Here is a 26,327-nt window from a genome sequence, read left to right on the forward strand (position 1 = left end):
GACCCCATAGACGGCAGCCCACCAGGCTCTCCGTCCCTGAGATTCTCCAGGCAAGAACACTGGAGTGGGTTGCCATTTCCTTCTCCACAACAGACATGAGTTTGAGCAAACTCTGGAAGGCAGTGGAGGACAGGGAGGCCTGGCGTGGTGCAGTTCATACGGTTACAAAGAAGTAGACACGACCGAGAGACTAAATAAGAAGGGAAGAAAAAAGTAAGGGGAATGCCACAAAAGTGAAAAGGCTGAAGCTCCTCACGGTGTGACTGACAGACGACGCGTGGTCGGCAACCACAGCTCCAGCTCGTCCTAGGAAAGTGAAAGTCGTTCTGTTGTGTGGCTCTGTGACCCCACGGACTATACAGTCCATGGAATTCTCCAGGCCAGAATACTGGAGTGGGTAGCCTTTCCTTTCTCCAGGGGATCTTCCCAACCGAGATCGAACCCAGGTCTCCCGCATTGTGGGCGGATTCTTTACTGAGTATGAGGTCAGCCACAAGGGAAGCCCTAGGAACATGGTCCTTAAACCGCCGGATCTAAAGCTCCAGGAGGGTACAGAAGTCAATGGGGAAGGGCTTCTGACGGCCCTCTTGCAACCCACCAGCGAGGGTGTCCAGGAGTCCCAATTCTAGTCAATCTTTTGAAGAGGGGAGTGCTACCTCTCAATTAAAGGAACCACCGACTGACTGGAAATCCCTGGAGAATGTCAGCAATCTCACTCCCTTCCCCCCATTACCTGACTCATCCTGAACTTTAAGATTCCAACCACAAAGTCCCAGCACAGAGCCCCTGACCTCCACGCCCACGTCAGTGCAGTCTGGGTACGTCCTGGACATGATAATATGCAGAGATGAGCTCCACAGACCTCAGTCTGGCTTCCTCCTCACAGCAGCCCGTCTCTACTTTTCTCAGATTCAGGCATAGGCATTGCTGAGGTGACAAGCTTGCCTCACATGCCACTGAGAAGATCTGGATCATCTGCAAACGCCTGCAGTTAATCTCTTCACGCCTCACCAGATCCCAGTTCATTAGTTTTTTAATCCATTTCTGCAGCCAAGAGGAAATGCTATCCTGTCTCCTTCCTCAAGATAATCCTCTCAGAAGTAATGTTATTTCTAACTCCTCTTCTCCTTATACAATTATCTTAATGTACTTGCATCTGTTTGGCACGAGTGTGCCAGAATCTACATTTATTACTATGTAGTCTCTGCCTTTCAAGTATACAATATTTACTTAATACTAATCAATTTACTTTTTATCCCTTAGGTTCTAGAACAATAAAATTACGCACAAAATGACTGTTGAAGGGACGGACTTTCACACGTGCCTTAATTTCTAATGCTTATTTATAGTTTCTACAGACAGTGGTTTGGCTTATTTAGAGAGAAAAACAGCGCTAGCACAGGCGCTTGGTCGCAAGAGGGAAGGAGGGAGGGGTAGGGTGGACTGGAGTTTCGGTTTATAGGAGCAAGCTACTATACATACAGAATTCAGTGAGCAGCAAGCTCCTCCTGTGCAGCACAGAAACGACACTCACTACCGTGTGGTAAACCACGATAGAGAAGGACGTGAGAGCCGACGCGTATAGGACGCGTTTACATACATGTATGACTGAGTCAGTCTGCTGTACAGCAGAAATTAATACAATGTTGTAAAAATCAACTAACCTTCAACAAAATAACGTTTTTTAAAAAACTCTAATAATATGCATATTGCTTTCCTTAGCAACTGAAAAACTTCAACTATTCAAATATCAGACCACTGCCTCATCTCAAATGTCAAATAAATATTTTGTGGGTTTGTGGTGACTCTGGTCCCTATGCCCTTTCTGTTTAGAAATGTGTTTATGTCATGAAGGGATTTAGAAAAGCATATCTAAAATTAAAAGAACCCATTTTAAAAACTGTCTGCCTAAGAGTGTGCCTCTGAGGTTACAGAGTAAGGACGTCCAGTCCCTTCTCAAACTGCCCAGGAGCGCAGAGCCTGAGCCTTACGTGGAAAGTGGCTTTCACACACGTGTGCACCGCAGCTCCTGAAGAGCCCAGGATGTCTGGAGTCATCAGAGGATTCGAGGACAGCTGACTGCCGTCTTGAAGCCATTCACTGTATCTCAAGTCAGGCATTTTAAGCCTTTTGTTTGGATCAACTGTGAGAAGTCCTGTGGGAATAAATAAGATATTTTTATTTCATGAGCTGTCATTTCAAACATAGTTTAAAATCAACCTCAGAGATCTCAATTATGTTCACAAGACATGATGGTTTCTATATGGCGTCAACCTCCTACAAGGATAATTACCTCCATTTTCATCTACACTGAGATTCCCTGGTGAATCTGGCTGCTCATAATAAAGCCCACAGCAGCCTGCTTCCAGGAGGCTGCAGGCTCGTGGGGCTTCCAGTCTGGGGAAAACCACCACTTGACACAAGGACTCCCACCAGGGGCCAGGAGAGCCCCTCCAAACAGAGCGCCGAGATCTACTTGACGCACGTACAAACACCTTCAGCAGGTTAGGGAACGTGCAGATGCAGGCTCCAGGAGGAGCTGTGTGCGAGGTCTTATCCCGTCTGAGGACACGTGCACAGCAGGCTCCAGGGAAGGGCTCCCCCCTGGGGGATGGGCACCCTGGGGGCTTCCAGGAGATGAGTCCTGGGGGATGAGCAGGGCTTGATGACAAAGTAAGCCCCAGGATTACGACGAGCATGAGTAAAGGCGAACAAAATCTAAAAACTCAGCACATTTGAAGAACTCAGGTGCTCCACAGTGCCAGTCCATCCTAAAGGAAATCAACCCTGAGTGTTCACTGGAAGGACTGATGCTGAAACTGAAGTTCCAGTACTCTGGCCACCTGATGCGAAAAGCCAACTCATTGGAAAAGACCCTGATGTTGGGAAAGATTGAAGGCAGGAGAAGGGGACGACAGAGGATGAGATGGTTGGATGGCATCACCGACTCAATGGACATGGGTTTGGGCAAACTCTGGGAGATGGTGAAGGACAGGGAGGCCTGGCACGCTGCCGAACAACAGCTGCTGGACTGAGGGTGCCAGGAAACAGAGGAAGGTAGAACTGGGCCGTGAAGGCGCCACTGGGGGGGGGGTCTGACCTAAAGCTCACTGGCGTTCCCTGGAGAACTTTCAACAGAAAAAAGGCCTGACTGCATTTGGATATTAGGAAGGTCACTAGAGCCGATGGACGACAGACACATAAAGCCAGAGCAAGTAAGTAAGTTGAAAGCATGTTACGGATTTTAGGAGAGAGCTATGACCAGACCTCAGATGAGAGCCGTGAGAATGGGGAGGAGGGTGGCTGGCAGCGATGCTGAATCCCAGCACCCAGGGCCTGCAGGAGTCAAGGAAGGTGGTGGGGGTTGAGGGTCTTGGCCACAAAAACAAGAGGGAGAGAGGAGCACGCACGTGCCTGGGGGAAAGGAGAGGAAAGAGAAAGCGGTTCTCTTTGAAGGTATGATTGTGAATGTGGATGAGATTGCCGAAAGAGGGTGTCCTGATACGAAGCTGAAGCTGAACAGAGTAGCCTGAATCCTTAAACACACAGGGATTCTTGAATAATTCACAAACAAATACATGTATCTCGGGTATGGTTCCACTTCAATCGCTACACATCATATAAAATTTTTCATTAGATTCTTACCTTGGATCAAATCTTTAGCCTCTTGGGATACATTCTTCCAGGCTTCTCCTTCAAAGGAGAAATCTCCCTTTTTAATTTTCTTCATGATTTCCACTGCACTGGTGCATGTCAGACTTTTATCATGAGACTGAAATGGAACTTGCCCTGATAACATTGTATACTATCAAGAAAAAAAGAGCAAAACAGAATGTCTGCCAAAATCACCATCAAAGCCACTCTGGTAATTTCATTACTAACTTCATCAGCATAATTTCCCAAATATTACAATTAACATTACTAAGTTTAAAAGATTACATGACTTTGATCACTGAAAGAACCAATCCATTTCAGACTCATATATAAAAAGAAATGGCTTATTGTGATATCAAGATTTAAAACCATTTTTATAGCCATATTCAGGACAAGAAGAATAAAAAAGGGATAATATAATCATTTCAAAAGGTGACATTAACAGGGGAATGTGCATATCCCAGAGGAACCGCGGGCCCTGGCTAAAATGGCCCAGGAGGGGTCAGGGACACAGAACAGAATGGATCCTGAAGATGCTGAACTAGGGTGGGCCGGTGGGGCATGAGTCCTGATGGAGAAATTACTGCCACGGAAACACTCATCTGAAACTCAAGACTCAACATCCTGGCAAGGATGCCTGGAGCCAGTGAGCGTAGTCAGCTGAAATGCTTCCTGAAGCTCGGACGAGCAGACGCCCTGACTCCTAAAGCTGCTGCTGCGGTCGCTGCGCCATGCACACGGCACGCTCAGAATGGCCTGAGGAGGCCCAGAGGCGCTGCGAGCTAGCGCGTGGGTCACGCCACCTCTCTGGTGCACCGAGGCCTCTTCCTTAACTCACACCGATGACCTCCCCGAGGTGGGATCCCAGTGATCAGCTGATGAGAGAAGAAAGGACATCGGGCCTGCTTGTCAGATGGACTGGCATTCTTTCACTTGGGCAGTGTCAGAATATGAAAAGCTCGGTGAAGACACCAGCTCAGAACGAGACCCTGTGGGGCTGGAGTTCTGTCCCTGAGGACCGTGCCGAATCAGCGGTGATCCATCGGTGCTGGGTTCCCCAAATCTAGGTTCTGTAGGCGCAGGACTCACAGAATCACGTTTCCTGTTCCTGCAGCCGCATGGCCTGCGGTTAGAGGTCTCTGTTCTGTGGGCACACCTGCTCAGCTCCACCTGGTACCAGCAGGTGGCGACTCACGGTGCTCCCGCTGTCCGCCTCTTCCCTGCCTCCCTCCTGCCTCCCTGGGATTCCGGTCCTTAGCGAAAGTGAAAGTCGCTCAGTTGTGTCTGACTCTTTGCGACCCCATGGACTATACAGTTCATGGAATTCTCCAGGCCAGAATACCGGAGTGGGTAGCGTTCCCTTCTCCAGGAGACCTTCCCAACCCAGGGATAGAACCCAGGTTTCCCGAATTGTGGGGGGATTCTTCACCAGCTGAGCCACCAGCGAAGCCTAAGAATACTGGGGTGGGTAGCGTTCCCTTCTCCAGGGGACCTTCCCATCCCAGGGATCACACCCGGGTCTCCTGCACTGCAGGCAGGTTCTTCACCAGCTGAGCCCCCAGGTCTGGTCCTTGGGAACATGAGAAAATGTGTGCTTCCACTTCAGGCTCTGCTTTCCGGGGGAACCCAGACTGTAATGACTTTCTCTTGCTGATGAGCATTTGACTTGTTTCCTGTTTGGGTGCCCTGAAGCCGGCTGCTCTGTATGCGTCTCTGCGCACATCTCCTCTGGTACACAGACACAGACCTTTTTGTCGGCTGCCTCCCTGAGACGGAAACTGCTGGGTCATTTGGTCTGTGTGTTCAGTAGATACTGCCAAACAGTTTTTGAAAATCTGCTCCCCTTCTTAATCTTACCCCACTTCCTAACACATACATTGATGACTAAATATAAAAAAGTACCCTTTATATTAGCGTTTTCTTGCTCTGCTGTGTAATAATTCAACAAGCTGTTGGGTGGAGAGATGAATTCACCATCTTTGGAAATATTTAAAGGAGAGTGGTGATAGGGACTTTACAGAAAGATCCCTTTTCTGGAAGACTTAGAATTGGACTTTAGGCTCCTCTCAACTCCAAGATCTTAGAATTTAGTTGATTATCCAGGAATCAACTTCTGTTAAGACTAATTCTGTGTCTGCAAACTGTTGGCAAAGGTTGTGATAAGAGAGTATCTATATACATAAAGATATATGTGTGTCTGTGTGGAATTGGGGAGAAAGCAAAAGTAAATGTGGCAACATGCTAAATGTTCACTGTGTTATTCTCCCAAATTTTCTCTAGGTCTTAAATTTTCAAAATAAAATTTTGAGAAGAAAGTGAAAAAATAAAAAATCCTGAATAAAGTGAAAAAATATGAAATTCCAAATAAAACACTTGGAAGAAATATGTTTTAACTGTTATTATACTCCATCCCATGGGTATGCTATATATACCTATGGAATAGCATATAATCCTATGCTACATTTTCTAAACACTGTCTGTTAAGCTCTGAATTACTGTGTGCCTTAAAAATTCATGTGCTGAAAAGTTACACCCACCCAAACATGGCTGACTTGAGGACAGGACCTTTATGCAGGTAAAGGTGATGGGGACCCGGGGGCCTTCACCCACGAGGGTGCCCTTACAGAGACGCCAGGGAGCTGGCCTGCTCTCTCTCTGAGCTCATGTGAGGAGAGGCCATGTGAGGTTGCCGTGGACAGGTGGCTGTCTGCAACCAAAGGGGAGAGCCCTCACCAGATACCAACCTGCTGGCACCCTGGGACTGGACCTCCCAGCCTCCAGAACTGAAATAAATTTCTGCTGTCCAAGTCGCCCAGTCTGTGGTGTTTCGTTACGGTGATCCTGAGCAGACTAATCACCGCGTAACCTCTACTTTAATCAGAGTCCTGAACGTGTCCAATGAACTGCTCATCCATGAGGTAAACTGAGTTGTAATCAAAGCCACATGTATGACGCGATGCATCTTTCTCAAGTATTTGTTTTACCCAGTGACAATAACGTAAATTATCTTCATATTAAAGTATCCATATTCGTGTTCATCACAGGCAACGTGTCAAAGGGTCACAGATTTCTAAGGCAAACAACCTCAGACAAATCCTGTGCCTACTATGGGATAGCTCAAATCTAGATCCTCTGGAGAGAAGCACTCATTTATATGGAAAAGTTCACAAGGCATCCTTTTTTTTCTTGGACAGTTTAATGCAGGCGCTAACTTAGCTTTTCATATGTAAGTATTGGAGTGGCCAAAAACTTCGTTAGGGTTTTCCATGGGCTGTAACAGAAAAACTCAAATGAAATTTTTGGCCAACCCAGTATTTCATTTTGTATCTCTAAAAGGCAAGGATTTATAAAATCCCACAACCACAACCTATGATTGCACTTAAAAACAATTAGCAGTAATGCCTTTGTATCATCCAATATCCAGTCAATAATTAAATTTCCCCAATTGTGTACACACTGTATAATATTATAATTACATCTGTATGACAGAGTTTGAATTTAGCAAATAGAGTTAAAATTAGGATCTGTCTGAATTAAAGCACAGTGACTTCATTTCTAAGCGTCTTTTATCTATGGGCCCCAGCCTAGTTTTTCTCACAACTTATTTGGTGGAGTAACCAGGTTGTTTGTCCTATAGAACTCCTGCAGTGTGGACATTCTGATGATACTGGTGGTATTGTTTAATCTGTTGTTTCCTGCTCCTGTTTAAGAGTTGACAATTACACCTAGAGAGAAGCCTGGCTTCTCTCCATGCCATTATACGAGGTTATTTCCATAGATAAGGCATTTGGAGGCTCTAAAATACCTGTCTGCATGTCTAAGAATGCCTTTTAAAACCTTAAAAAGCATGATAATTACATTTGGCCTGTATTTAAGTAAAGGCTCTTTTACAAGGGGGTAATCTTGTATTATTGCTAAAAAAGAAAGGCTCTTTTTTATTTAGATGAATTTTTTAGGAGAGTGCTACTGTAATCAGTTTAAGTTGAACAGAACTCAAATCTACAAAAGTTAGCTGTTTATTTTTATTTAAAAATCATACTCATAAATATGTAATTTGATTTGCAAATTATAAATGATGACTTAAAACTGCTGAAATAAAAACCTATAGCTTAAAAATAAAAGAACCATCCTGCAAGGACAACTGGCTGCCATTGGGGGAAAGCAAACTGACACCAAAATAAATCCCAGATGGAGTGCACAAGCATAAAAACAAAATATAATCCTGGAGGAAAATTTAAGAGAATATTTTTATAATCTTGGGCTGGGGGTGGACTGCCAATCTGACATCAAAGCCAGAATACCATAAAGGAAAAGACCGACATATCTTGTGTGAAGTCTCTGCAGTCGTGTCCGACTCTGTGACTGTATGGACTGTAGCCTGCTAGGCTGCTCTGTCCACAGGATTCTCCCGGCATCATACTAGAGTGGGTTGCCACGCCCTCTTCCAGGGGCCCTTCCCCACCCAGGGATCGAACCCGTGTCTCTTATGCCTCCTGCATCGGCAGGCGGGTTCTTTACCACTAGTGCCGCCTGGGAAGCCCAACACACTTGAATTTTGCTTTTAGACGAGTTTAATAGATATGTTTTTTCATTTTTATGTTGTAACAAAAATTTTTTTAATTTCTCCATTAAAACATAAAAATTTAAAAAGTTTATTTAAATCTCTCTAAAAACAAAATTAAAACCTCATATAACTGTGAACAAAGTTTTCAAAAAAATGACAAACCAGAAAAAACATTTCCAATGTTAATGTCTGACAAAGGATTAAAATCCTTAACAGAGCTGTAAGTGTCAATATGAAAAATTTCCCCAAGGGAAAGCGGGCAAAGCTCATAAACAGTGATTCATAAAAGAGAAAAGTAAATACATGGAAAGGTGCACACGCTGAACACTCATCAAGGAAAATGCATGCAAATTATAATGACCATAGCAATTAATTTAGATTGAAATTGCTAGTATCCAATGTATTCACATACAGCTGATGAGAACACAATCTGGAAACCTTCTAGAAGGAAATACAGGCATGTATGTCAAAATAAGGACATATATACCCTTCTCCCAGGAGTCTAGTCTAAGGAAATAGTGAGATCAATGTGAGTACATATATCAAAAATATTCATTTGTGTAGCTTATAATTAGTGAGAGGCTAGAAAATGCTAACTGCTCATTAGTAAAGAAATGTTAAACTCTGGAGACTCAAACTACATATCACATAATCTCATTTGTTAAAAAAGTCTGAATATATATACAAACACATAGAAAAATGTGTAGAAAGATACACAGCATGCGTAACATGGGGGAGGGTGGACGGAGGGGAAGAGCTCAGACAGCATCGCCTCTGTGTGATGAGACTGCGAGTGATTCCACCTTGTTCCTTGTTTCTTTCTCTGTTGTCTGAAAACTTCTCCCTATGATTATGCATTACAAATTGTATGCAGAAAAAATAAAGCTATTTTGAGGGAAAAAAAAAAAACACCCTGAGATTTTTCTAGCTCATGTTCTGTTTCTGATCCTGGCTGCCACGGAGATTTTGTGAAAAGCATGCTTACCATGATTACTGTAAGTTACTATAAATATTTTAAATTTTATTTATTAATTTGTTAATTTATCCTAAGTGATATTCAATTGCTTTTTGGGTTGAAAATCTCAGAGAATATACTTTTAAATATTTTTCATTAATGAGTCACTTTGCTAGTTTCATATTGTATCTAATATGCCTAGCTTTTGAAAATAGACTATTGCTTCTTTAAAAATACATATATATAACTGTAATTCACATAAAACAGTTGCTTTAAATATTTCAAATAAACCAAAATAAAAATTCCTACATTTTCTCCAATATAAACTTTAAGAAAGGGAAATAGTCTTCAGTCAGGCCTTTTACTGTTTGTACAGAAAAGAAACCAATTTGCCAATTTTTTTCATGAATTTAAGAAAAACCTAGAGGGGTGGGATGGAGGTGTGAGAGGGAGGGGTGATGTATGTACACATGTAGCTGATTCACCTCACTGTATAGCAGAAACTAGCATGACATTGTAAAGCAATTATATTCCAGTGAAAAAAAAGAAAGACAGCAAAGGGAGAGATGCAGAGGACAGAGAGAAGTGACTGGGTTGAATGGCGTGGCTGATACGAACTCACCAAAATGACGCCCAAGCTCCAGAGGTCGCAGGACTCATCATAGCCGCTGTGATTCAAGAGCTCTGGGGCAGCGTAGTGAAGAGTGAAACAAGGCGTCTTCAGAGGCTGATTATCAGGGGGCTTCAAGCGTGCAAACCCAAAATCAATGACTTTAATTTCCAAATTGTCATTTTCATCAGTGAACAGTAAATTCTGCAAGATACGAAGTTTCTCATTAGTTTCTCATTAAAATGTCAGGGGCCTTGGAGAGGCATTTTGCAACATTATCTATTAACATTTACATTGGACTCAGACACAGAGATCTGACGCGGAGGTTGGGAGCGGGATCCCAGCATCCGCTGCTCTCTGCTCTAGCTTTCTGGACCACCTCGAGTTTACAAGGTCACGAGGGACACTCCCGATGGTGTCATGCCCCTTCTGCGTCTTTTGCTGCGTCTGTTTTCTACTTATCCCACCAACCTCCCTTCCTACCTGGCTCTCAGGCCTCTAATCCTACTTTAGAGATGTCACCAAACTGAAAGTGGAAACTATTGTATTTTCTTCTAGCTTTTACTGTTCTTTTCTGTCATTTATCAGCAGTTCAATGTCTTCACCCACATTAGACCACAATTCCCTGAGGCCAACAACTGCGTCTATCTTACTCATGACTTTCTCATGCAGCAAGTGGTTTGGTAAATATTTGTCTGTTGAATGAAGTCAAATAAAATAGTTATATAATATCTAGCAAAACAGTTAACAGTATTTAGTAAAACTTATTAAAGAATACATGGTGGAGCCATGCATTTCAGAAATATTTTTCCAAAACAGTTAATACTTGAACGTTTTTTGATGCTTATGGAGATTATCCCTCTATTATTCAGAAAATGTTATTTTGAATCATATTCCAAGCCTTCTCAATCGCTAAGGTTTTACTGATTATTTGTTTTTTATCTGCACCATGCAGCATGCAAGATCTTAGTTCCTCAACCAGGGACTGAACCCACGCTCCCTGCACTGGGAGTCCCCTCTTGACCACTGGCCTGCCAGAGTAGCCCCTGATTACTTTGTATTCATCACTTGTTTAAACAGTCTAACTGTACTGGTGTGCAAATCATCATTTTTATTAGTACATCAAACTAGTACCCACAGTAAATGAAGCTGATTATACTGTCTTTAGCCATCCTAACAAAATCTAGTATGCCTTTTTGATCATTAAATTATTCCCCCAGCTCTAGAACATCATTTGCTTTTTAATATTATTCAAAGTGAAAGAAAATATATCATAGAAGGCTTCATTGATATAAAGAAGAAAAATCTTCTAGGCCCCCCTTCAAAAGTTAAAAATGAATGACGTGGGAGGAAAGAAACAAAAAAAATTAGCTGAAAGGGTTTCTTAAATTTTCTATCATACTAAATGCTTAATCCTGAATTTTTGATGGAATTTAAATGTAAATGTAATTCAATGGAAGGCCTCGCCACAGCTGAAGTCATGCTGGAGTTCAGGCAGGAGAACTTGGAGAGGGCCCAGCAGACGGCCCTGGGCTCTCCTGCGGCAGGAGGCGCTGGGCTGCAGCACAGCTGGCCTGTCCCACGGAGCCTGCTAGTCTCTGGGAGGGACGCCAGTGTCTCCTACACCAGGACCGGCCAAGGGGCCCCTTGTTTGCAGACCTTGAAATGGAGGAGGCGTGGCATTCCCCTCTTTGCTCCTCCCCAATTCTCAAAGTGGAGCTGGGCGTACATGGTCAGGAGTGGCAGGAAGTCAACACTCGAATCACTTACATCCTTGTCTCAAGCTGTGCCAGGAACTAATTCGATAAAACTTTTCAATCTTTCAAGAATGTGGGGATCAGTTTGAAAAATACAAAGCAGCCTACCAGAGAATGTCAGCCAGCTTCTAAATTTATTTGATTCTCACCACCTAGAAATTATCTTGCCTGTGTAGAATATGAATACCACATAAATATCTATCAAAAGAGACATAAACAGATCTTAAAATGCTGTCAAGGTGAAAGGGATTAAACTTTTAGCTTGAAAATAATATAATCAGCCACTTAAAAGTCAAAGTGAAAGCCATTTCATTATGACAACGTTAGTGCAAAGGTACATTTTCATGTCTCCAAAACACACGTTGGTTTAGGACTATCACAGTAGCAGGATGTCCTATATGATGAGACAGTTCTTTTCAAATGCCTAGTTGAAACAAAATCTTTTTAACAGATAAGAACAAAGCTATGTGAGTGTTTTTTTAACCAGTAAAATCAGAAGGCAAATTTAAATTCTGTTGGAGAGGACAGTTGCATCGTTTGAGACTCATGACGGGACAGATGGCCAGTTATCAAAGAATAAAACATGTGAAAATGAATTCTAGAGTCATGGAACAGATCTTTTCAATTAAAAAAATTACATGCTTGTTCCTTGTCTATCAAAAAAAGCATTTAAGTGGTATGTGTTCATATTTAAAAATAGACAGCTAATCTCCAATGTACAGAGCGCCATATTTTCAGTGGGCGTTGTGTGGGAGAGTGAGAACTGTGATGCAGGAAGCAGAGGGGCAGTTATCACAGCTGCCAGCTCATAAAACACAATCCACTTTTGATTAATTACGAGTAATAGGAATAACAATAATAGAAAGTACACGGAAGTTTAAATCCTTTAGGAATCAGTCAGTTATATCCAAAGACAGAGAATTCCATTTTCAAAACATCCTCTTCCTACCAGTAAGCTAAGGTACTTAACCAAAAGGCATAAATGGTACTTTTTGAGAGATTATTTTTTTGTAGTCTAGCACAAAAATAAACACCAAATTATTATTTAAAATACACTTGAAAATCCATTACAATCACATAGCAATTAAAACTGGAATTCTATTTTAGAGAGTACATACATATAATTTTGCCTATGGTAAAGGATGATTCATTGTTATCCTTTTATAAAGTATTGGGTTTTGTTTTTCAATTTGCATTATTACTTTGATGATTTTCTAAAAGGGAGGAATTTTCATATTTTTGATACTAAAAAGGGATTATTCTAGAGTTAGAACCTTCTTTCTTAACCTTTTGAAAGAAAAAACATATGAAAAGCTGCTACTTCTGCACTGCTACACAGTTCTATAATACAGCAGCACATGAGCAAAGAAAAGCGCATGTAAAGGTCACGCGACTAATTAAGCCAAGACAATGCTTTAAATATTCAAAACAGGGTTATATACGTGCCTATTCATGAGCTAATCAATCTGATTATGAAAGCAAAAGACAAGCTTTCAAAATACACCATTTAAAAAAAAAAGCCCCTCTAAAAGGCATACATATAGGAGGGGTGTTATTTTCTGCTACAAACGTTCCCATTGCTATTTTAGTCCACAACTGTCGCATAAAGTATCTCTTCCATAAAAGGCCCTCACACTTACAAATATAACCTCAAGATGATCAGCCGGCAAAAAAAAGAAAAGGCAGATTTATTTCAGACTGAAATAGAAACGGAAAAAAATCCAAGAAACATGGTATTTGCAAGTATCTATTTAGAAAAAAGCTCTGAAAATAAAAACCAACCCCCCCCACCTCCCCGCAAAAAAAAAAGCCCACACGTGTCTAGGGGACATTTAATAATGATGCCAGATTGTGTCAAAGGATTTTATACCTCGGGTTTCAGATCTCTGTGTACCACTCCGACGTCATGCATGTGGCTTACAGCTGAAACCAGCTTCCGCATGATGTAGCTGGCTTCCGTCTCACTAAAATGCTTCTTTCTCTTAATGCGTTCAAACAGCTCTCCCCCGTTCAGAAGTTCCATCACGAGAAATGTGTGAAGCTAGAAAAGAAAGAACAATGTGGAGGGCCTTATTGAAGAGGAGGAGAGGCTGATCCACGCAGAAAACATTTACTGACTATGAACTGTAACCGATAAATTTAAATAGTCCCTTGTTAAAGTAATCAGCAGTGATCCTTGCATTTTAGAGCAAAGAGTTGAAGGATAATGTGTCTTTTTTAGAGTTCTATTTTGGTAATGGAAAATTTCAAGCACTGCAGTGAAATCCTTATGTCTCCTTTCCTCGACGAATTCTTTCAGCTGAATTGCATTCCAACACTCTCTATCGAGTTTACATATGTTTCTTTTTAAAGTGTGACCTCGTACTGATAATAACGTGAAATTGGCTGCTTTAAATAATATAGACGATTACTGATGGAACACGCTGCCCACGAGAGGCCTGACACACACATTTAATGGCAAATTTACCTTTTAAAAAAAGGCATTATTGGATGATGTCACTTTAAATCTTCTCTTCGGGCTCAACAGATTAGTTTCAGGGTTCCTGTTAATTCCCATGGCAAACACCCATAACTCACTATGGGCTTTTTAAAGACAAAATTGCTTTTGATACCAAAGGCATGATCTTAATTAAATGGTATCAAAAGTTACATACTTATTATATTTTGCATACATTTCCATAAAGAAAATAACATAGAAGCTATTGAAAAACAAAGGAATTATATCCACTCTCCAATGAACACAAATGGTTTAAAAAAGTTATCAATAATCAGATTCAAATGCTATGCCTTATCACACCAATGTCACTCAACAAACAAAACAAAGTACGCTTCCCTTTGAATTAGCAAAGTCTGGAAAAACGGCATCATAAAAAAGATGGTTATAAATACATTCTCCTGCACACAATGGGCATATTCTAGAAGGTGAATAACTCTTTTTATAAAAAAGAGAATTGCTCCCAGGCTACTGGAGACATGCTAACTTGAATTTCTACATCAGCCAAATTAGGTCAAAGCTAAATGCTACAAGGGTATGCCAGCAAGCTTTCAACAAAGGAGAGGCAATACCTAGAGTGATTTAAGACACAGGCTTTAGAGTCCAGTCTGCATCTGAATGCCATTTCTGCAACTTACTTATGACCCAGTGGATGTTACTTTACCTCCATGAACTTTAGCACCCTTACCAATAAAAATGTAGATAATGGAGAAAAATGTGAATAATGGCCCTTCAAAGATGTCTACATCCCAACCCCCAGAACCTAAAGATGCTACCTTGTATGATGAAGGGATTTCTCAGATGTGATTAAGGATATTGAGATGAAAAGCAGACGGTTGGATGTGGCATGATGTAGGCAACTGTGTCACCATTATGGGGGAAAAAGACAACCCGAGTAATCAACAACCGCATATTAGAGCAGCCTGTGCCTACACTGGTGTGTGCAGGTTTACACCATGAGACGGCGTTCTGGCTGTGCTGGGTCTCCACTTGGGTGTGAAGGTCTCTCTCGCTGCAGCATGCAGGCTCAGCTGCTCTGAGCAGGTGGGATCTTAGCGCCCCAACCAGAGACTGAACCCTCGTCCCCCACACTGGAAGGTGGGGTCTCAACCACTGTACGCCAGGAGAGTTCCCCATGAGATGGTGTCTATTCTAGTAACTCTTGAATATAACAGCAGGAGATGATGAAGTTAATTTGTCACATAAATACAATACTAGGGGTATAATTCCCGAGATGCGATGGTGGCCTGAAGGTCAGGGATCCAAAGTCTTGGGTGGGGAGGAGTAGCCCAGAGCACAGCTGCGACCATGGAGGGGCACGTCAAGGTCATCCACCAAGCCCTGGCCGGACATGTGAACCGTCTCCAAAAGGAAGCCGTCCCGTCTCCTCCTAAGCACCCCCAGGGGACAGGGACTCGCCTCCTGCACTGCAGCTGAGTACCCCAAAGAGGTGGAGGCTGCGAAGGAGCAGGGAGACCAGCTCCCGCACCCCTTGATTCAGAGGTCTTCCTTTTCTGATTAGAAGCACCAGGCAGCAGGTAGACAGTGTCGTTTTGTGGGTGCTCACTCACCTGACATGAAAACCAGATGGTGGGTCTGCCTCCCCCGAGGCAACGGGACATGGTAATCAAAAGCGTGCTTTGAAGCTGGACTGTGTAGGTTCAGAAGTACCACTCAGAGATGGGAAAGCCCGATTACTTAATTTCTGTGAGTTTTGCTTTTCCCACTTCAGAGTCATAGTAAGGACTGAATAAGACAATGCATTTAGAATGAGAGCTATGATGTCTGGACCAGGCAAGGTACATGGTAACAAGCAGCAGCTATCGCAGTCACGCTGCTCCTCCGCCACTGGTCTCCCTGCCGCGGGTCTTGCGAGCCCTCGGCGCTCTGGGGAGTTCAGTGTGGCAGAGAGCTGGGCCACAGCTTCCCTCCAACGTGCACGTCCGAGCAGCACATTCGAGGGAGCCCGGAACCAGAGACCAGCTCTCCAGCGGGATTTTCACTGACTTGCTATGTGACTTTGGTTGGATAAGTCTCATGATTCTTCGTTTTTCCCCCCGGTGGGAAAACGCTCATGACCCTTCTGAACCTCAGTCTCTTCATTGGTAAAGTCGGGGCCAACCACACCCAGGGCTGGTTTTGGCTCTGCTGCCTGGCATGCCATCTTGTGTGCAACTGTGCCACCCTGCCCACTCCCGGAGGAGAGACGACTGCGGAGTGACGTCTGCGGAGGAGGAGGCATGGACCTGGCACAGCAGCATCCCTCCCGTGTCCAAAGTGACAGCCCCGAGTGAGCGTCCTGACGGAAAGCGGGACTGGCGAGGGGACAGCAGTGGGGAGTGTGAGCCCCTGGAATGAGAAGAGGGAAGGGCGGCGTCCTTGCTCTTCTGTTCCGGGTTTGGTCCCCGCGTCAGGAAGATCCCCTGGAGAAGGGCACGGCTACCCGCTCCAGTGTCCGTGCCGGGGAAACTCCACGGACAGAGAGGCTACAATCCACGGGCCACAAAAGAGTCAGACACAACTCAGCAACTAAACAAAAACCACAACAATGAGGCTTCACAGCATCTGGCTGAAGGCGAATGTAACTGAGCTCTGAGAGGCAGGCAGGGACGAGCTGGGGGTGGCAGCCAGACCGCAGGGAGCGCAGGGGGCGGGGCTTCCACGCCCTCTCCCACACCCTCTGTCCACGCCCCGCATGGCCACGACTGAGCGAGAGAAGCGGAGGAGGCGCTGACTGGGGTGGGTGAGTGTGAGCGGAGGGGGTTTTCCTCTCGAGTGGCTGCGTCACGTCCCATATCCCTGACTCTGCGCCAGAAGTACTGACAAAACTGGTGAAAAGTAGACCCTTGCATATGAGTTAGTATGCAGAGTAAAGAAAAAAGGCGGAATACCTGATCGTGAAAAACCTCATGTAATTTCACAATATTGGGATGTCCTTCGCAGAGTCTCAGCGCTGTTACCTCTTTCTGAGTGCTGGCTTCCATCCTGAAAGATGAAGCGGTCAGTGTCCACACTCCTGTTCACCAAGCTTTTGGAAGTACAGCCCCAGCCCTAATTTTGTGATTTACAGCACATTCAGAATGTGAGTGTCAAAGTATTAGAAGGAGGCTTTCATGAAAGCAGTGAGTCATATACCCACCAGAACAAGTAAAGCATTATTCTTGAGAAAAATGATTATTTCCGAGTCAGGAAAGTGCTTAATCATATGAAGAAATGGATGCCCTATATGCCCGACAATTTGGTCGTAAGAATAAACCATCATGGAGGTAACAGTCAGTTACCAAAACAACTAGTTCTTAAAGCTACCTGTGGACTGCTAAATGTTAATAATTTCAGGAGAAATATTTCAAATATAACACTTAATAGGAATGGCAACAGCTGCTGAACTCACTAAGCAAGTCTGTTTAACACCGCCACAAGAAAGTCTTCTCGTAATAACCTGAAAAGCATATCACACTATGATTTATGTCTAAAGTGGACTACTGTCTCAGAGCTAGAAGTATAATAGATCAACTGATGAGCTGAATGGCTAAAGCCTTGGTTAAAAACCTTACAACATACTGTTACTTTCCTTTTCAATAAAGATCTTAGAGAATCCACCGACTAGAACAAATATATGAGGAAAGGGCACACCTTTTGCTGATTATTTTGACTGCAAATGCTTGGTTACTTTTTTTGTGTATGCACTTTCGACAGATTGAAAAGCTTCCTTCTCCCAGTGGTGTGTCCTTCAGATCCAGGTCATAGTGCTGATAGAATGGAGAGTCCTGATGAGAAACCAACATCATTTAACTTAAGAAAATGTCAGTCATACACAGGGGCAGATAAAATTCCTGAGTAACAGAACGTTATGAATGTTAATAAGCAGGACTGGACTACGTTTATAATCTTTAAAAATTGATCATTAGCTCGTGTCTAACATCTCTATCACTGACTTAAATGCACCATTTTCTACTGCTGTAAAACAGGAGCTCCTTCAAATGCATGTTGGTAATTTTCTGGGGCAGATATCGCTATTTCCATCTATTCACTTTTTAAAATTAGGCTTGAGTCAAATGGAAAGTCCATTCCATTTACGGGACTTGAGAAAGGCAACTAGCGCTGGAATTTAAACCTCGAGCAGGTCACGTGACCACCGCGTGGCGTACCTTCAGCATCGCGCTCCTCGCAACATGCGTCACCCCGGGGCGGTCAACTCCCATGTGAAGCTGAAGAGGGTCCATGACGGCTGCGTTGCGCTTGAAGAGAATGGAAGGGGCAACAAAGGAATAGCCCTTAAAAGAAAAGAAAAGTAAACAAAGTAAGTCACCGTTTTCTCTCCTTTGACTCGATGCTCTCAGTGCCGAGGCTGCGGGTTCCATCACTGGCTGAGGAACTAAGGTCCCACATGCCACATGGCACGGCCAATGGAAAATGTTCAGATTTTTGTTAAGACAAATCTAGTTCTACTTTATTTGCAATCCAAAACACAAGGTCATTTCAAATCAATAGAATAATGCTTTTCAGAAGGTGATAATGCCATCTTCTGGTAGAATTCAACCGATTCAAAATGAAAGGCAGAAGAATACTTCTTCCTTATAGCTATAATTCTTTTGCACTGCCGATAAAAATTTGCTTCTAAACACAACTAACTTCTCAAAAAAGTATAGTTAAGGAACTAATTGTGATTGAAATGCTACTGGTTTCCAAACTAGCAAAACAGCAAGTTTCATTCCAGTCAGCTTCTAAGTCAGCAATTGGCTCCTCTGTCCATGGAATTCTTCAGGCAAGAATATTGGAATGGGTTGCCATTCCTTCTCCAGGGGACCCTCCTGACCCAGGGATGGAACCCCCATCTCCTGTATCTCCTGGACTGCAGGCGGATTCTTTACCTTCTGAGCCACCAGGGAAGCCATCTGAAATTGAAAAGCAATAAAATCGAATGGCAGAACGATGTGCTGAAGCAAAAGTGGTACAGACCTCTACGACTCACACTGGGGTTCTGTCCTGATGAAGTCGCCATACATTTAAATATTACAAGTTGAAAACGCATTTGACACACATAACCTACCTAACATTACAGCTTAGGCTGGCCTACTTTAGCTGTGCTCAGAACACTCACGTAACCTAGTTGGGTAAAATCATCGAACACGAAGTCTGCTTTGCAGTAACTGCTACCTGTCTCATGTCAGTTACTGACTGCTGCGCTGAGTGTGAAACACAACACTGCGTGTCCAGAGCGACTGCACTGGCTGGTCTCAGGGCGCTGTGTCACTGGACGCTGACTGTACTCACTGCTCACAGGGCGCTGTGTCACTCGACACTGGCTGGTCTCAGGGCGCCGTGTCAGTGGACACTGGCTGCACTCACTGGTCACACCACAGTGTGTGTGTCACTGGACACTGGCTGGTCTCAGGGCGCCGTATCACTGGACACTGTCTGCACTCGCTGGTCGCTGCAGGCCCATGTGGCTGCCTGTGAACCAGGGCTCACCGCAGCCCCCAGCACTGAGAACGGATCGCACTGCGCACCCTCATTCCAGGAAAGAGCAAAGTTCAAAGTGTGCTTTGTATCTAATGTGGATCACTTGCACCACCATGAAGTCAAAGAATCCTAAGTTGAACCACTGTAAACTGGGGATCATGTGTATAATCATGGACGATGATTTGTTCAAACGAGAACACTCAAGAAACATTTCTTCCATCTGCTATGCGCCAAGCCAAGGGCAAGCCTATGCCCAGAGACAGTTAAACCTTACTATTGGGATGCTTCTGGGAGTCAAAGAGATGAAGCTACAATGCCATTTAATAGTAGGAATATTTTATCTTAAGTCTGAGAAGTCTGAGAAAACTAAGTATAAAATCCTTTCTAAATCTTTTGTAAGAGTTGGGAAACAGTTCAGATTATTCACTGGAGATAAAAAAATCAGATAACACTATTTATACAATATTAAGAATACTTTGTTTGAACAGAGGTAAAGTACTGCATTTTCTACAAAAGAGCCTGAACAGAAATAAAACTTCAGGTGTTACCTCTAACAGTTATTTACATAAAAAATAAACACACAGAGATTTCTTCAGTGGTCCAGTTAAGAGAATTAAGATCCCACATGCTGTGCAGTGCAGCCAAAAATAATTAAATATATAAAGAGAACTCTTAAAAAATAAAACACGTAAATAATGTCTGCTATTTAACAAACCACAAGCTTCAGTTAACGATTTGTCATATCTCTGTATTTAATCATTTTAAAGAAATTAGAGAGTCCTGTTTTTCAAGATGCCAAAAAGATTTCATGTGGCCAAGCAACACGGTGCACCCTTAGCGATTACCTGGAACAGCCTCTCGGAGCTCTGGGGCAGAGCTGCAGGAGAGTAGGTGGGGTCCATTTCTGTGAATTCTTCTGCAAAGTTACTCACATCTAATTCATCTCGGATGACTGGCTTAAAAGGTGCGGGCACTTTCTTGGCAGCTAAATCATCCCAGTTTATTTTCTAAAACAGAAAGAAAATTGGTACAAAGTAGAAATCAACAAAGTTGAAATACATTTTTGAAAAATAACAAAGGTAGGTAATTTTCATGGAGCAAGAGAGAGAAAAGCACATATTTCCAACCAACAATTAAAAACAATTTCTTCTTTACAAACAGGAGCATATTTTTTGGGGGGCGGGCGGTTTCATACATGTGATCAATTTGTGAAAATTATTATATTATCGTTATAAAGCATTTGGACATCTCAAGGCTGACTGATTCAGATCTGATACTGACTAGCTCAGTTGTTTTTTGACTGCAGTTTATAGCTCCACCCGACGCGGGGACTGGAAGGTGAGACTGCTTTCCATCCCACTGCCGCGGGGTCTCATCCTGGCCACTAGGGGGCACCAGAACACCCCAGTTCACCCAGTGGACATCAAGAGTTACTGTCAGGTGCCCCGAGAAAGGCGTTTAAGCCAAACCAAAACCAAACCTAGCCTGTAATAAAGGGCTTTAAAATGGATATGACTATTAACTCTAAAGGAACAGCCCTATTTTCAAGAGGCAGTGTTAACTAGCTTTCCTTCTGGCCATCTAGACAGATTAGATAATAAACTGTAATTCATGCATTGGTTTATATCTATAAGTCTAACTGATGTAACCATTCTTTTCTCATTCAATTGTATTCAAGGGTTTCAACATGGCCTCTTCTCTCCCCCAGGGCATAATCCAGGCCTCCTTCCCACCCATGTCAGTCACTGTCTGATAAACTGCTCTCTTATATGATCCAAATTCAACCCTCTGTTCTTTTTTGTTGTTCTCCTTCTGTCACTTAAAACAGTCTCTGATAATACTTATTGAACTGAATCCCACAGTATGTATATATATGGTATCAATGTATTTGATATTACAAATATATAATATCAATATATTTCTCCTATAATCTAAGATGCCATCCTTGATAGTAAGATACACACTTACTTTACATACCATTAAGAAAGAAAAAGCGTGACCAATTAGAATAGCAAAATTCTGCCCATTGTAAGCTGCATACTGATTTCGGAGACGGTAAAACATGAAACTTGCACTTCGTTGATGACATTCAGTAAGTAAAATCAACATAAAATGTTTTTATTGTGCCCTCTTGTGGAGGCGATGGAGGTACGATCACTAAATTACAGATCTTCAAACTTTTCAGCTGGAACAGGTCTTAAAGGTCATTTAGCTCATCCTCTTTATTTGATCCAGATGGAAACTGAAGCCTGGGAATCACAGCAATCCTTTTCACTGAAACATTCGCTAGTGGAAGGGCCAGTTTCTTGACTTGCTAGTTTGTGCTCTCCCCTCTCTGCAGCTGTGGTGTTCTCCATTACGAGCATATGATTTGTGCTTGGCTACCGTACACGTATTAAGAGGAACTTCTCGAGTAAAGGGGTAACTTAAAGACACCTGTTGTCAGCAGGACAACATTTAGTATGTAGAAAGTTGAATACTATTACAATCCTCCCCACCTCCACCCCATTTGGGCCTTTGCAAGCAGAATTTTGGTCTTTCCTGAAGTGTCCCTTGGAGAAGGAAATGGCACCCCACTCCAGTACTCTTGCCTGGAAACTCCCATGGACGGAGGAGCCTGGTAGGCTACTAAGGGTCAGACACAACTGAGCGACTTCACTTTCACTTTTCACTTTCATGCATTGGAGAAGGAAACAGCAACCCACCCCAGTGTTCTTGCCTGGAGAATCCCAGGGACGGGGAGCCTGGTGGGCTACCGTCTATGGGGTTGCACAGAGTCAGACACGACTGAAGCGACTTAGCAGCAGCAGCAGCAGAAGTGTCCCTGTCATTTACAAAGTCAAGGCAATTAAATAACCTAAAATTACTATTCTAAGCTATAGAAAATTGCTCAAATATGAAAGCTATATTGCAATATTCATAAGTACAGGGAACTGTGGAGGAAAAGATTCCAGGAAAATATGATTTGGGCTATTTCACTTGAGTTGTTGCTCAGTGGCTCAGTTGTGTCTGACTCTTCACGACCCCAGGTACCACAGCACACCAGGCTTCCGTGTCCTTCACTATGTCCTGGAGTTTGCTCAAATTCAGGTCTATCGAGTCGGTGATGCCATCCAACCATCTCATCCTCTGTCATCCCCTTCTCCTCCTGTCTTCAATCTTTCCCAGCATCAGGGTTTTTTCCAATGAGTCGATTCTTCGCATCAGGTGGCCAAAGTATAGGAGCTTCAGTATCAGTCCTTCCAATGAATTTTCAGGGTTGATTTCCTTTAGGATTGACTGGTTGGATCTCCTTGCAGTCCAGGGGACTCCCAAAAGTCTTCTCCAACACCACAGTTCAAAAGCATCAATTGTGCAGCACTCAGCCTTCTTCATGGTCCAACTCTCACATCCATATGTGACCACTGGAAAAACCATAGCTTTGACAAGATGGACCTTTGCTGGCAAAGTGATATCTCTGCTTTTTAATATGCTGTCTAGGTTGGTCACAGCTTTTCTTCCAAGGAGCAAGCGTCTTTTTATTTCCTGGCTGCAGTCACCGTCTGCAGTGATTTTGGAGCCCAAGAAAATACTGTTTCCATTGTTTCCCCATCTATTTGCCATGAAGTGATGGGACTGGATGCCATGATCTTATTTTTTTTAATGTTGAGTTTTAAGCCAGTTTTTTCACTCTCCTCTTTCACCTTCATCTTTGGTTCCTCTTTGCTTTCTGTCATAAGGTTGTATCATCTGCATTTCTGAGATTGTTGATATTTTTCCAGGAAATCTTGATTCCAGCTTGAGCTTTACCCAGCCAAGCATTTTGCATGATGTACTCTGCATAGAAGTTAAACAAGCAGGGTGACAATATACAGTCTTGACGTACTCCTTTCCAAATTTTGAACAAGTCCATTGTTCTATGGCTGGTTCTATCTATGCTTATTGACCTGCATACAGATTTCTCAGGAGGCAGGTAAGGTGGTCTGGTATTTCCATCTCTTTAAGAATTTTCCACAGTTTGTTGTTAATTTTGGAGCCAAATTTCTGAACAAGATATCTGAAATAGTTTGTTCAAATGTTAACCTTTTAATCTAAGAAATGTACATACTGAGAATTTTATTCTAAATGTATTTCTCACTATGCTACTGAACCTCTATAAGAAGTACAGTAATACTTTTTAAAATGGCTAAAACTGAAATAAATGTGTCCTTTTTTTCGCATCTAAGATTCTTATTTTCAATTACTACCTGTTTTTCTCTATTAAGCATGAAAGCTTACTCTACAGTAGTTTTTTCTTTGTTTTGGTATGATATTTTCATTCATTTTCGTGATAATGTGAAAGATCAGTTTGCAAAATAAAACTGATGGTCCCTCTAGACATAAATATTTAGGTCATGTTTCTTGATACTATTAAATTATTTAAAAGTCATAAACTCAGAGTTTTAGAAATCCAGGTCATTATATTTCAGATTGACTATTTAGATTGCAATAACTAGCCAACTCAGTCTATTTTTTCCCAGTTATCGAAAACTATGGTTATTTTTTTTTTCCTACACTGAGCAAACTGAGGTTAGCAGACATGTTGGTGCTCTGCAGATGGTCTCATTAGGCTTTTGCAGAACAAGAAAAGCACCGTCTCAAGTACAGTGAAAATTAATGAATAATTCTTCACATATTATAGATATTCAACTGAGAAGGAGGCTGATTTTGAATTGCCTAAGATTTCTCCTGGGAAAGAAGAGATGAAATGACTATCTAAAAAGCATAACACAGTGGCAGTGACAGCTCATGAAGTGAGCCTAAAAAATTCAGTACAAGTCTCCTCAGTCTATATGCCTACATTTCCAGATCACAAATGGAAACCAATACTTAGAAACTCTAATCAATTAATATATAGAAAAACAATTGTTAATAGGATCCTTCCCATTTTCACTTCATTTAAAGAGAAAAAAAGACTACAGAGATCCTTACAAGTAGAATTCTAATCCTTCTTAAAGGGTTCTGTCATTTGAAAAAGGGATAACACCATGGAAGCGGAGAGAAAATGGCTCTGAAATGCCCATGTTCGCTCATTTCACCAAGAAGGCCAAGCACCCTGAAAACAGCAGGGCACAGAACACCATCTGCTCAGTGTGTTTCACCTGAAAAAAGGGGTGTTCTTTGATTTCATCTGCGTCGCGTGGACCACATCCCAGTCTTTTCTTGGGATCTTTCATCAGGAGACGCTGGATCAGGTCTTTGGCTACAGCACTCATTTCCTGGGGATACGGAGGCTCGCTCTTTAATATTCTCCTGTAGGCAGATAAAACTTGCTGTTAAAATAAACAGAGGGTGAAGTTATAGTGACCATATTCTTTGCAGAAACAATTATGGTGTGACACACTCTGAAATTTAACTATATGTGAAAAATGGAGATAAAATATTTAAATTGAGATACTATGAAATCAAATTTCTGAAACTCAAAATAGCAGAAACAAAAAGTACTGGATTATTTCCAGTATGTCAATCCTAATGGGAAGTGTTAATTGCTCAGTCGTGTCCGACTCTTTGGGACCCCGTGGACTGCAGCCCACCAGGCTCTTCTGTCCATGGAATCTCCAGGCAAGAAGATGGAAGTGGGTAGCCAATTTGTTCTCCAGGGGATCTTCCCGATTCAGGGATTGAATCTGGGTCTCCTGCAATGTAGGCAGATTCTTTACCGTCTGAGCCACAAAGTAAGTCCATAATGGGAAACTACTATTCAAATATTTAATCGGGGGAAAATAAAAAAGGCTTGGAATTGAGTTAGATCTCCTATCTATGGACTAGACTCTATGATGAAAGCTTTCACAATGGAAACAACTTTAATAAATTTCAGAGAAGAGAAAATCGGCACTCAGGTTTGCAAGGACGAGTGAAACCCCAACTACCCCGTCTCGCTTCCCCTGCCCCGTGTGCCAGTGAACAGAAGGTGCCAGCGGGATGCGGAGGACAGGAGCCCCAGACAGGGAGCAGAGCCACCTGGAGAAGGCTCGGCCTTGGTGTCTGAAAAGGGCATCAGAGCTGGGGGCTCGTCACGGACGAGAACGTCCTCCTCCTGATCGGCGACAATGAAACAGACCAGGGAGCCCTGGAAGGCACGTGGTGCTCCAGGACAGAGCGGGCTCTGCTCGTTACCGACAGTACAGCCAAGTAAAAAATTAACATGATCATATTCTAAATTCTTCTAAGGTCACAGAAGAAACCAATTCAATCCTAATGTACCTCTGTCCCTCTTAAGAGCTGGAACAACAGTTAAATGAGAAAAATATAATGGAAGGGGTTGATGGAAATTAGGAAGCTTAACACAGTGCATGTGGAGATGAACAGTTTCTCAATTATTTGGGCTGGAAAAAGATCCCCTGTTGTGCATCAGAATAGTAACACTGTTTTGGAACAAAAAGATAATTAAGAGACAGCTACAGTGTGATACGAGCAGGAATTCTGGAGCCTGTCTGGATCAGGTTCAAGGTAACACTGGCCGTGTGACCTTAGAAAAGTTCATCAATGTTCTCATACCAGAGCTTCCACAACTGTTTTCTCAACAGCAGGACCTGCCTAAAACGGGCATCACTGCTGACACGAGCATGGACCTGGTGCGTGGTGCTTGGTGCAGCCCCGGAACGAAGCAGAAGCCAGACAGATTCGAGCTCCTCCCTGCCCCCTCCCTCACCTAAGGAGCCCCGAGAAACAGGCGGCCTGCAGCACTGGGCTCAGGGAGTGACGGGGAGACGGTCACTTCCAACTAAGCATTCCAGCAGCGTTGTTCATTTCAAAGCTCGCTCTACACCTAACACTCCAACCTGGGAACCTAAATCACTGCTGAAAGAACA

At 42.9% G+C, this 26,327-nt stretch overlaps 1 protein-coding gene across 2 annotated transcripts in view; it reads right to left on the reverse strand.

The window, feature by feature from the left end:
• The window catches only part of RPS6KA5 (ribosomal protein S6 kinase, 90kDa, polypeptide 5), a 173,493-nt gene that overhangs the window by 2,711 nt on the left and 144,455 nt on the right, over positions 1 to 26,327 (reverse strand). For both annotated transcript variants that reach the window (XM_010845184.1, XM_010845185.1), the window contains 9 exons: positions 24,618 to 24,768; positions 20,343 to 20,504; positions 18,183 to 18,308; positions 17,668 to 17,801; positions 16,926 to 17,019; positions 13,411 to 13,581; positions 9,796 to 9,987; positions 3,646 to 3,805; positions 1,992 to 2,155 (listed from right to left, as the gene is read on the reverse strand). In XM_010845184.1, the coding sequence (XP_010843486.1) occupies positions 1,992 to 2,155; positions 3,646 to 3,805; positions 9,796 to 9,987; positions 13,411 to 13,581; positions 16,926 to 17,019; positions 17,668 to 17,801; positions 18,183 to 18,308; positions 20,343 to 20,504; positions 24,618 to 24,768 (1,354 nt within the window). The remainder of the gene's footprint in view (positions 1 to 1,991; positions 2,156 to 3,645; positions 3,806 to 9,795; positions 9,988 to 13,410; positions 13,582 to 16,925; positions 17,020 to 17,667; positions 17,802 to 18,182; positions 18,309 to 20,342; positions 20,505 to 24,617; positions 24,769 to 26,327) is intronic.

Source organism: Bison bison, unplaced genomic scaffold (genome assembly GCF_000754665.1).
Source record: "Bison bison bison isolate TAMUID 2011002044 unplaced genomic scaffold, Bison_UMD1.0 scf7180017864213, whole genome shotgun sequence".
NCBI classification, from domain to species: Eukaryota; Metazoa; Chordata; class Mammalia; order Artiodactyla; family Bovidae; genus Bison; species Bison bison.